At 34.9% G+C, this 12,705-nt stretch overlaps 1 protein-coding gene across 1 annotated transcript; it reads right to left on the reverse strand.

Moving 5' to 3' along the window:
- Positions 1–2,972: 2,972 nt before the first annotated feature.
- On the reverse strand, positions 2,973–7,367 carry LOC135833208 (uncharacterized). Its single transcript, XM_065346903.1, has 4 exons — positions 6,966–7,367; positions 6,728–6,863; positions 6,515–6,638; positions 2,973–6,367 (listed from the first exon to the last, which is right to left on the reverse strand). The coding sequence occupies exon 4, from the start codon at positions 6,179–6,181 to the stop codon at positions 3,212–3,214; it is 2,970 nt and encodes a 989-aa protein (XP_065202975.1). The 5' UTR covers positions 6,182–6,367; positions 6,515–6,638; positions 6,728–6,863; positions 6,966–7,367; the 3' UTR covers positions 2,973–3,211.
- Between the last annotated feature and the right edge of the window lie 5,338 nt (positions 7,368–12,705).

Here is a 12,705-nt window from a genome sequence, read left to right on the forward strand (position 1 = left end):
TTTCGCGAGTTTTCTTTTTTAATGTTTTTCGATGATTTTCTCAGAATTTCCATTTTTGTTCTCTTTTCGAATTTTGGCGAAGTTACTTCACTTTTGACGGGCTTTTTTTGTTCTAAATTGTGGTCATTCTTTTACCTAAATTTTGACTATTTTTTTTTATTCTACAGTTTTTTATCTTTGAATTTCGTGCTTTAAAAAACAAGTGATTTTTTTCGTCTCATTTTTGTGGAATTGTAATTTTTTTTCTTCCAAAAATCACGATTTCCTTTAATTTTTATCTTTTTTTCGAGAAGGGAAGGAAGTTTCTTCGAGATTTGATGACTTTGTTTTTTTTTTATTTTCAAATTTTGTAGTGGATTTTTCTGCATATGTTGATATCTTTCATTCGTTGATTCCTCTCTCTTTTTTTCTTCTCTTTCAATCATGAGGGAAGGTCCTCCGGATTTCTTCTCTCTTTGAATAATTTTTTTTTCAAAGTCGAATTATTTGTCTCAGTTGAAATGAACTGTGATTCAATTCAGATGACCGCTTCCTACGCTCAAGCGAGAGAAAATAACTCCCAGAAAGCACCTCCAGTCGACTCAGCATGCTGAAATCAAGGTTCAGAGTGAATTTCGAGTTTCCAATTTAATTTGATGAAGTTTTTGGAATTTGGACATTTCAAATTTTGAAAAATTGCCAACAGTTTTCAATGGATTGGATTTGGTGGGTCGAAAATTGGGTGTATTCAAAACTTTAGCTTTCCGAGTCAGTTTTGTAAAATTTCGATTTTATTCTCAATTTTGACTAGTCCGGCAAATGACAATAGGAGTAATTGCACCCCCCCCCCCCGCCGATCAACTGGGACAACTTTTTTCTTGAAGGGGACATCCTAAGGAACATTTTAAAGCAAACTTGCCCAAAAAAAAGTTGGCCTTACCTACAAAATGGCGGCCACTTTGATTAACAGATCAGCCGAAGTCGCAGATTTTGCGTTTTAACATAGGACTTGCACGAACTTTTTCAAACTTTACAAAGGTAGATCGAAAGATCATGCAACAATTCATCACCCGTCAAAATTTCAAGTGCTAAAGTGCGTTTTTCGATTTTTGGTGAATTTTTGAAAATCGAATTTAGGCCAAAAATGAGGGAAAAAATCAAAATTTTACCAAATTGACCAAGAAAGCTGAAATTTGGGATATACCTTATTTTCGACATGCCAAATCGATTGGAAACAGTTTCAACCACTTTTGAGCAGTTCTGGAAAAGCCTGCAGCAGATTTTTGAAACTCGAAATTCCCACAAAATCCCATCAAATTGGAGTTGTAAAGCTAAAACTTATTCCCAAAACTAATTTCAATACGCTACGAAGTACTGCAGGTGAATTTCAAGTCGTTTTGGATCCTCCAGCGACTTTTTGAAAATTTCTGAGGCCTCCAGCAGATTTTTGAAACTTTAAATTTTCACAAAATTTCATCAAATGGAGATGGAAAGCTGAAATTTACCCTACACTCCAATTTTAACACCCTCTGAAGGCGACTTCAGGTGGATTCAAGTCATTTTGGAGCCTCCAGCGACTTCTTTTGAAAATTACTGGAGCCTCCAGCAGATTTTTGAAACTTTAAATTTTCACAACATTTCATCAAATGGAAATGGAAATCTGAAATTTACTCTACACTCCAATTTTAACACCTTCTGAAGACGACTTCAGGTGGGTTCAAGTCATTTTAGGGTCTCTAGCGACTTTTTTGAAAATTACTGGAGCCTACAGTAGATTTTTGAAACTTGAAATTTCCCCAACATTAATTTATCAAATGGAGTTGGCAAGCTGAAATTTACTTCGCAGACTACATGGTGGTTTCAAATGGTATTGAAGCTTCCAGCTATTTTTAGGAAATTTCAATTTTTCAAAAAAACGCCATACAACCTTTCAAAAAGTTGCTGGAGGCTCCAAAACGACTTGAAATTCACCAGCAGTCAACTTCGTAGCGTATTGAAATTAGTTTGCAGAAAGAATTTCGACTCTCCATCTTAGTTTGATGATATTTTGGGGAAATTTCAAGTTTCAAAAATCTACTGGAGGCTCCAATAATTTTCAAAAAAGTCGTTCGATGCTCTAAAATGACTTGAAATTCAACAGAAGTCGTTTTCAGAGGGTGTTAAAATTGGAGTGTGGAGTAAATTTCAGCTTTCCATCTCCATTCGATGAAATTTTGTGAAAATTTAAAGTTTCAAAAATCTGCTGGAGGCTTCAGGAATTTTCAAAAAGTCGCTGGAGGCTCCAAAACAACTTGAAATTCACCTGCAGTACTTCGTAGCGTATTGAAACTAGTTTTTAGAATAAATTTTAGCTTTACAACTCCAATTTGATGGAATTTTGTGGGAATTTCGAGTTTCAAAAATCTGCTGGAGGCTCCAGAACTGCTCAAAACGGGTTGAAACCGTTTCCAATCGATTTGGCATGTCGAAAATAGGCAATATCCCAAATTTCAGCTTTCTTGGTCAATTTGGTAAAATTTTGATTTTTTCCCTCATTTTTGGCCTAAATTCGATTTTCAAAAATTCACCAAAAATCGAAAAACGTACTTTAGCGCTTGAAATTTGGACAGGTGATGAATTTTTGCATGATCTTTCGATCTACCTTTGTAAAGTTTGAAAAAGTTAGTGCAAGTCCTATGTTAAAACGCAAAATCTGCGATTTCGGCTGACCTGTTAATCAAAATGGCCACCATTTTGTAGGTAAGGCCAACTTTTTTTTGGGCAAGTTTGCTTTAAAATGTTCCTTAGGATGTCCCCTTTAAGAGAAAAGTTGTCCCGGAGGATCGACGGGGGGATGCACTTACTCCTATTGTCATATGCTGGACTATAAGACAAAAAATGTATCCTCAAAGACAGCGGTAGATGTTCTCTGTAAATCAATTATAGGTTTTCTAAACAATTTTCAACAGTGAAAACTTCTTTATCTGAAACAAAACGAATGGTACCTACACTAATTTCAATCGATCAATTTATTGAAAACAACCGGAACAAAAATACACAACTAAACGAACACTAATTAAAAATAATTTGAACAACGAGCAGAAAAAAATCCTTCACTTTTGTACATTTCAGTTATGTTTGATACGTCAATTTAAAGTAGCAATAATTCCTCTAAAATAGAAAAAATAACATGTTTTATACCAAAGAAATTTTCAAACCTAAACTATCACATCTTAAAAAAATGATCATTTACTTAAGACAAAAACTGCATATCTCGAATTACTTGTAATTTATTAAATTCATTAATTACATTTACTATTTCATCACTATGATTCAAATCAATTCCAACCACTTTATTGTATATTTTAGACAAACTCTCATCAAATGCTCCTAACAAACTGTGTCTACGAGTATCTTCCAATTCACCGACAATTTTTAAAAGATCACGCAATCCGGTCAAAATACTTCTTTGAATCAAATATTCCTTCAAACAAGAAGATTCGCATTTCTCCACATTACTACTTAAGCAGCACATCAACCAAACCAGTAACCGATTTTCACACAGAATAAGATTTTTAGAATTCAGCTCGGGCAAAACATTGATAATTTGAACGACAAACTTTATATTAACGTCAGGTGTTTCCGAATCCTGTTCATGTCCAAGGGTGAGCAGTCGATTTTCCAGATTACTGACAAAATCTCTGAACTTATCAACCTGTTTCGAATCAAATTCATTAGTTTGAAGAATATTCCAATCAGATATCGTTCTATATATCATTGAAATCTCGACGAGAGTGTAATTTTTACACGAGGCATCTAGACTAAAAAGACTGACCAGGAAATTCTTCAACCGGTTCTGTTCATCTGGCGTCCATTTTTCTGTACTCAGAATTTCCAGTATTGAAAAAGCATCGAATATTTCGGCGATGCTTCTAGAATTAAACTCGCCGCATATTTCGGTGCCTTTTTCGGCAAGTTTGATAATGAAATGTTTCAAGTTTTTCAACTGATTATCGTTCCATTTCTTACTATCAAAAATGTTCAATTTACATAAAGAGCTCAGCCCGCTGGAAATTTCTTGAGGACTAAATTCATCAACAATAACGCTTCCGCGAGTTACTAAATTGATTAAAAAATTTGGACCTGCTTGCAATCCAAAAATACTCCATTTAGATAGGGCATTCAAGCTATTAACGACGCCTTGAGAATGGAATTCGCCAGAAATTGAATTCCCTCGTTTGATCAGTTCGGCGATAAATTCCTTAGCTCCTTCTAATTCATCGGGCTGCCACTTAGAAAGAGCATTTAAGCAATTACTAACCATCTGGCAATCGAATCTGGTGATCATTGAACTCGCACGTTTAAATAAACGAACGATGAATTCTCTAGCTACTTGAAGCTCGTCTATTCTCCACTTGGATAGAGCATTCAAGATATTCGCCGTTTCTTGAGCATTGAACGTATCAACTAAGAAATTTCCTTGCTTCAGTAGGTCGACGATGAACTCTTGGGCTCCTTCGAATTCGTCTATGTTCCATTTACTGAGAGCGTTCAAGCTGTTGGCAATACTCTGCGAATGAAATCTATTGATTAGAAAACGACCTCGTTTTATTAATCGAGCGATAAATTCCCTGGATCTGTTTAGTTCGTCGATGTGCCATTTGGAAAGCGCATTCAACGAGCTCGAAACATTCAACGAGTCGAACGAATCAGCGGTTAGAATTCCACATCTGATCAATTCAACGATGAAATGTTTACTTCCGTCTAACTCGTAAACATTCCATTTGGACAGCGCGTTCAAAGTATTGGCAATCTCTTGAGCATTGAAACCACCGACTGTCGAGCTTCCCCGTTTTATTAACCGGACAATGAAATCTTTAGAACCGTGGAATTCGTCGATGTTCCATTTGCAAAACGCGTTCAAACTATTGGCGATATTTTGGCAAGTAAACGTATCGATAGTAGAGTTTCCATTTTTGATTAACGAAACGATAAAACCTCTAGCTTCTCGCATCTCGTCGATGTCCCACTTGGACAGAGCGTTCAAACTTAGCGCGATCTGCGTAGAATCGAATTTATTGGCCACCGAAGTGCCTTGTCTCATTAGGTAAATTACGAACTCCTTAGCTCCTCGCAATTCTTCGACGTCCCATTTGGACATAGCGTTCAAGGTTCTGGCGATATTCAGAGCAGTGAATCTTTCATCGGTTGAATTTCCTCGTTCGAACAGAAGTAGAATGAATTCTCCGGCGCCTTCGAAATCGCTTATATTCCACACGGATAGGGCACTCAAGCTGTTCGAAACGGCGACAGAATTGAACTGATCTATCACTTTGATGCCTCGTTTTATTAAACAACCGATGAATTTCTTAGATCCTTCGAATTCATCAATACTCAATTTAGATAGAGCAATTAGACAATGACCAATACCTTGAGAATCAAATTGATCAGCTGTTTCATTCTCCAGTATCCAAGTTCCTCGACGTATCAAACCGTTAATTACAGATTTGAATAAATCAACCTCGGCTATTTTCCGATTACTAGTTCGAACATAACCATGCCATACATTGCGACTTAATATGTAGGATAACGCCTTCAAAGTATTAGCAACCTGCCAAGAGCTAAATTCAGAACGAGCTCTGCTATTTGGATCTAATAATTGATCTCCTTTCTCGGCCAATTTAATGATCAACTTTTTGAAATTTTCTCGATTTTTAGTACTCCATTCGGTACTAAAAATATTGAACTTTAATAAAGCATTAAAAGTGCCGGAAATTCCACTAGCCTCGATTCTGCCCAGAGAATCGAAACGTAACAGCCATTCTTCCACCAAATTACCAATTCCCTCGCTGGAGTTTTCGTTTTTAGCCATCGAATTTAACTGCTTAGAGAAATCAGAGTGTCTTTTGAAGTTGGCAATTCCATCTTTGTTACTTTTTGTATGCACGTAACGTAACTGTTTGGAAAAATTAGCGTTATTTGACGATCTAAGGAATGCCTGTTTCACATTAGAATTACGAACTGTATAATGAACTAAGTTTGGAAAATCAACGTGATCTTGAGAGCTACAAAGCACAGCTGTTCCGTTTTCTCGCATGTGATATGATTTTCCCGAGAAGTAGTTACGATCTCGAAAATTGGGAAGTATCTTCATGGTGGTGCCTCCGTGGAAATAATATAACTGCTTCGACAGATGTGTGTGACCTTTGCAAATGGAAAACATCTTTACACTTGAACGTGGTAACACCAGTTCAGCCTCAGAATTGAAAACTGTTACGAGTTATAGCTGCGCAATACAACAAGAATATAGTGACTACTGGTTGACAAAATCGTTGAGCTTTTTGCTTCGCTTTGCTTCCTCGAAGATTTGGCAGTCAGATGGATATGAACAACCCAACGTAAATGATTCCTGTGAAAAATTTCAAATTAATTTTAAATTTAAATAATTGGCTCTTGAAAAGTGACCTTGTTAGTGATATTAAAATCTTAACATTACAAAAAACAACACACTGAACTGTGTCAATAAAAAGGATTTTCATCGTGGAATTCCACTCACCTATTTGAATTTTCTCAAGGCACTAAATACTATCTCGATTTCTCGACGAATGGTTTTTCATTGTTGTAGCTCTGATTCACACTAAATTTCACTGATGTTGAGTATATACCAACTGAGGCAAAAACTGAAAAAAAACAGAGGTAGATGAATGATTACGTTTAATATGTAAATCAACGAAGATTGATGATACTTCTTCATGATGCATATACTCACAAATTGGGATACGACAAACAACGACGACTACTCAATAAAATAGGCAGCAATCTAATGACGAAACTATTGAAAAACAATCACCGCGTTACCGTACTATCAATCTAATAATACACAATTACTCGGAGATAGAATCTAGCTGAAATGGAAACAGACAGATTTCAGGGATCACTCACTTAGTCATCGAAATTTACGTAAACAAAAGTAAATGCCACTCGAACTATACTCGAACAATACTTACTCATCATAAATAATTTACCAACATTTACAAGGTTTGAAGGTTAGTTCATTACCGGCACCGGCACAAAGTCAGTCTATCAATATGTAAGTACTTCTGCTGCTGATGAATAAGCTTAAAAGTTGAATGCATCGAACGCGATAATACCGCAGCGTTGAAAGCTTCAAAGCTTCACTGTAATCGACCAAATTGATTCATAATTAGCGAAATTAGCAAATAATTATTTGAATTTTTGCTACCTGATAGAAAATTGTGAAAAGCACAGACTTCTATGTATAAACTAGATGACGAACTCGCCATAAGATACGTGTTAAAAAACTGATACTTGCCATAGTATATCTTGCCCCTGACACGTAGGTCGCAGTTGGTCGCAGTTACGCGTGATTATATGGTAATTGGTAGATGTTATAAAATGATTTAGATTTTTTGATTTTTTGTGATTTAAAAAATTTTTAAAGGAATTTTTTTGAAGTGTATCATTTTAAGCACATTATGTATATACGAAAAAACCTTCAAAGTAAATTTGTAGATAAAAATATTGAAATAATTAGAAAGGATTTTAAAAAGCAACTTGGTAAGGAAAGAAAATTTTTGATTTTTTACTTCCAAATTTTTATAAAAATGTTTAAAAATTGAACAACAAAAATTTTTAAATAACACAAAATTAATTCCAAAATATGAAGAACAAGGTCAAACTCAAAATAGGATTTTGTTTCGGGTATTCCCACGTAAAAATAGGTGAAATGCGCCTGTCCTCGAATTTTTAGAATTTTCAATTTTGATGAAACATTGTTGGGTACCTTTAAAAAAATGTTGGAGCGAAAATTTTCTCCATCCCACCCCCTTGCCCACAATAGAGAAAAAACAATTTTTTCGGGGGAAAAATCATACTTCAATGACTCAATGAGTTTTGAACAGAAATTTTTGAATTTACCCAAAATGTGTAGAGGAAACATGAGACTAGTGACGTGAATTTTTTCAACATTTTTGGGCTACCCGAGGGGAAAATATTGACGAAATGAAATTTGAAACCGCCATATTTTTGAATCTAATTCAAGCACACAAAATTTGTTTTCATCTAAAAATACGTTCAGGTGAGTACTATTTTTTGAGAATTTTTACAATTAGGTAATAAGATAAAGAATAAAATTTCGTAACTCATTCTAAGCACATTATGTGAATATGTGCATACAAAAAGTTGAAAAAAGTAAAAAACCTTCAAACTAAATTCAAAGCTAAATATTGAAATTTGAAATCATCAGAAAGGAATAAGGATTTTAAAAAACAACTTGATGAAAAACAAAAATTTTTGCTTCCAATTTTTTTTTAATTTCTAAAAATTTTAAAAATACCTATTTCTAAAACGTTGCACAATATTATGCATTGTTCGCGTGAACTTTTCATGCAAGTAGGTATGTACTACTTACTTTGAAATAAGGAAAAAATCTACGAACACTTTAGTTTTAAAACTTTGCTGAGTTTTTTTAGCAAAAATTTCCCAAGTAGGTACAAGACTACAAGAGCCTAGAGGGTATGAATACAGGCGCAGAGCAGAATCATAGGATAAATACGTTTTCCCCATTTTCTTGGAATTGAAGGAATTCGGAAAAATTTTTGTTTGGACAATTGGACATTAACTAAAGAAAGTAGAATTTACCTACTATCGATTGGTATACATTTTTTTCTATTTCGTAAAGAAATGGTCATTTTTAACAGACAGATTTTTATGCATGTCAACCTTGAATTGAAATTACGCAAAATTTTCAATAAACACTTAAATAGGTATGAATTTTAATTTGTAATAAACCAAAAAATGTGCACAATTCACTAAAAATTTCCATCAATTTCACTTTTCAGTTTGAAGTTGAATTTTTACTGTGTGTGACGACTTTTTACAACTTTGAGCTTCAAAAAATTTAGAACATGAAGTTTGTAATAATTAATAATCTCTTCTCTGAAGATTTTGTGTACTGGATCAACCCTTTTTCCTAATCTGAATTATTGATTATTGTTCTTCAAAAGATTTTGGTGTTGATCATACATAAGTTATTTTTATTCAATTTAATCTGTAAGAGATAGGTATTATGAACAATGAACATGCGTTTTTATAGCCTTGAAAAAATATTAAACGATCATGCAAGTACCATAAATAAAATGAAAAAAAAGACCAATCTTAAGCACGAATAAAATAAATTTTCCCAATGTTACTAAGTTTCATTTTTCATTTTTCATTTGTATTGTAAATAAACTGTGAGTGAATTTCATGATTACATTATACATTGATGTTCTGCACATCTGTTTTCATTCATATCCAGTTGATTTATTGAAAAATTTACTGGTAAAAAATATAAAAATGAAAAAAATGATCGCGCATCCATATAACTCGCATTGTTATTATGGTGTTTCTTGACCTACGTTGCAGGGGCGCGTTATACTACACGCGTCCGTGTATTTCACACGGAGTTCGTCATCTAGTTTATACATAGAAGTCTGTGGTGAAAAGTTATCTACAGTGATAAAAACATAAAAACCTTGATCCCTCCCCTTCCCCTCCAAGGTAAACACTTACCGGGTGTACACACAAATTCAATCAGCCATTCTGTGATTTGGATAGGAGAGTGCATAGAGTCTGCGTGACGTCATCGCCGCGTATAGGCGACGTTTTGACGAAATGTGAAAATGTGTGATGTTCTTTATTATTTTGCTAATTAATTACGCTAATTATCACTGAATGACCGAATGTACATAAACATAATAGGGATGGAAAGCAGGAAAGCAGAAAGCTAGCCCTAGCTGAAACTTGAAAGCTGAAAGTGAAAGTGAAAGCTGAAAGCTGAGGAAGTTTGGGGGCCGGGGGGGGGGTTGAAAGCTGAAGCAACAGCTAGCCAAAGCCAGAAGCTTTATTTATTCAGTTTTCTTTACTTTTTTTTTGCAAATTCATTACTCTGTAAATTTCTTCTTACTTTTGGCTGTGATAAAATTTACGGGGAAAAAAACGAAAAAAAAAGCACCTAACAAAAAGCAAAAACCCTTTTGCAATGAGGGAATAGCTGATGGCTTGTTTTCTTGAACTTTTGAGATTTTTTATTAAATTTTCTCCTACTTTAGCCTCAAATTTTAGTAATTTTTCAGCTCTAATTTTTGTGCAATTCCTCTGTTTACAGATTTTTTCCGAGTTTTTTTAGACTTTGAGACTTGATGGTTTTATGTATTTAGAATTTTTTGAGGATTTCTACATTTTTTTTCCAAGTCTTCTTTTGTGCCTAAATTTTTGTGAAGTTTTCGCAATTTCATTTCATCATTAAATCTCGTGAATTTTTTATTCAATTCTTGCGATGTTTTTTCTTAAATTTTAGTGCTTTTTACTTTAATTTTTTCTGTGCAGTTTTTCTACTAGTGTACTGTAGGCGAATTAGCTGGAAAATCGCATTAAAAAAAAAAAAATTTTTACCTAGCCAAGATTTTTTTGCGGGAAATTGTCGAGGGTGACCCCCTGAATAATTCCTGAGAGTTATCACCCCGTACCCCTCTTGCTATTTTTTTTATGGGGGGGGCTGAACCCCCCTTTTCGCAGATTTCTCGTCAGGGGTTGATTTTACGTCGAAAACAGTTCAGTACTTTTTTGTTCTACGTCAAATTTTCGATCCAATGATATATCAACTGTCCTTCTACCCCCAAGGGGGGTGGGGCTAGAACAGGGGTGGCAACTTGAATTTTTTCGTGTATAGCACAAAAATTTCGGCACAAAATTACTGTGATACATATAACACCCCCCCCCCCCCCCTCCGCGCTTAAACCGGTAAAAAGTCGATATCGATAATTTGAAGGGAAAAGACGAAATTTATTTATTGAACTTCTTATTCCATTTTTGGAAATTCAGGGCTCGTGTCCTAATTTTTTTCCAAAGAAAAGTAACTTTTATACCTAACCAAAAAAGCTCGAAAAATTACCAAATAGTAACCAAAAAATGACAAAAATCGATTAAAATATTTTAGTGCATAAAAAATCACCAAAAAAACCAGAACTTTTCCTCTTTAATTAAAATCTAAAAATCGAACACGAAAGAAACTTGTACAACTTTAGCAACAAGCAAGATTTTTTGGTAAGTGTGCAAAAACTGATGCTTTTTTCTCAAATTTTGTCAAAAAAAACTTGATTTCACAACTTCATAATTTAAAAATTCAAGATTCTTTGGAAATTGGGGCAAAAAAGTGAGAATTTTGCAATTTCTAGTAAAAAACCAAAACTTTCTGATAATTTCTCAGCAAAAGAAAGGGCTTTTATATAAATCTGAGGTAAAGAAGTGATACATGAGTGGGACTCTTTGGATTTTTTTGCAAAAAAAATTCTTGTTAAAAAATGATACTGTTGCTTTGGTGCGCCGTGGTGAAAACTTGGAATAATGTATCTTAGGGGGTGGGGGGGGGGGGGTGAAATGGGAATTTTGAAAAAATAACTATTAATGAATTCATATGATTCGATACCGCTGAATACGAATATGATCTCAGATTTTGTGCCACACTCACCTAGCTCTCTTCAGAGCCCCTCAGCCCCCTCAATTTTCACGATTTTTGAAATGAACTTATTTTGATGACATTGATGTCCTTTTCATATGATTCGATACCGCTGAGCACGAATATGACCTCAGATTTTGTGCCACACTCAGCTAGTTCTCTCCAGAGCCTTCAGTTCCCCTCTCAGTTTTTATTATTCCTTCTCGAGGATTGATTTCACATTAGAAATAGCTTGGTAATTTTGTTGTACATCAAATTTCATACAAATTTTGTCCACCGACTTTTCTTTCCCCCTCCGACCGTGGGAAGGGGGATGAGGCCTCTTAAAATTGTTTTTTTCAGAAAAAAATGCAGTGAAAAGCTATAGTAACCCTCTCTATAATGGTATGAATTATGACATGGAGGAATAATAAAAACTGAGGGGGGGCTGAAGGCTCTAGAGAAAACTAGCTGAGTGTGGCACAAAATCTGAGGTCATATTCGTGCTCAGCGGTATCGAATCATATGAAAACGACATCAATGTCATCAAAATAAGTTCATTTCAAAAATCGTGAAAATTGAGGGGAGTTGAGGGGCTCTGAAGAGGGCCAGGTGAGTGTGGCACAAGATCTGAGGTCATATTCGTATTCAGCGGTATCGAATCATACGAAAACGATACCCTACTCATTAATAGTTATTTTTTCAAAATTCCCATTTCACTCCCCACCCCCTAAGATACATTATTCCAAGTTTTCACCACGGCGCACCAAAGCAAAAATTTTCAATATAGTATATGATGTTTGGGAGCCACAAATACATTCAAGAAATAAGAAACGTGTTTCCATTAGGGATTTGACAAGACAACTGTCGCGCTCTAGAAAATGGTAGTCAAAAACACCGGAACTAACGAAAGGTCCCGTTGTTATCAGCAATTTTCAACAATTTTCCTTCAGTTTTCACAACATTACATTCCAATGTTTATACTGGGACCTTTCATCAGCCAATCATAAACAAGGCGACACTAGCGCGGCGCACCTCTGTCAAGTTCCTATAGACAAATACTTAGAAAATTTAAAAAACGCCATTTTGAGGGGTAAATATGAGGGGAGGGGTTGAAAATTTTTGTGGGGATACTTACTAAGAATATACGTAACTTCCAGAAAAGATTTCAAAATCGGTTGAAATGGAGCTGAGAGCTAAGAACTGTGTTATTGAAATTTCACAAAAGGAGGGTTCCCCAAAAAGGGGAG

This window comes from Planococcus citri, chromosome 1 (assembly GCF_950023065.1).
Source record: "Planococcus citri chromosome 1, ihPlaCitr1.1, whole genome shotgun sequence".
Lineage (NCBI taxonomy): Eukaryota > Metazoa > Arthropoda > Insecta > Hemiptera > Pseudococcidae > Planococcus > Planococcus citri.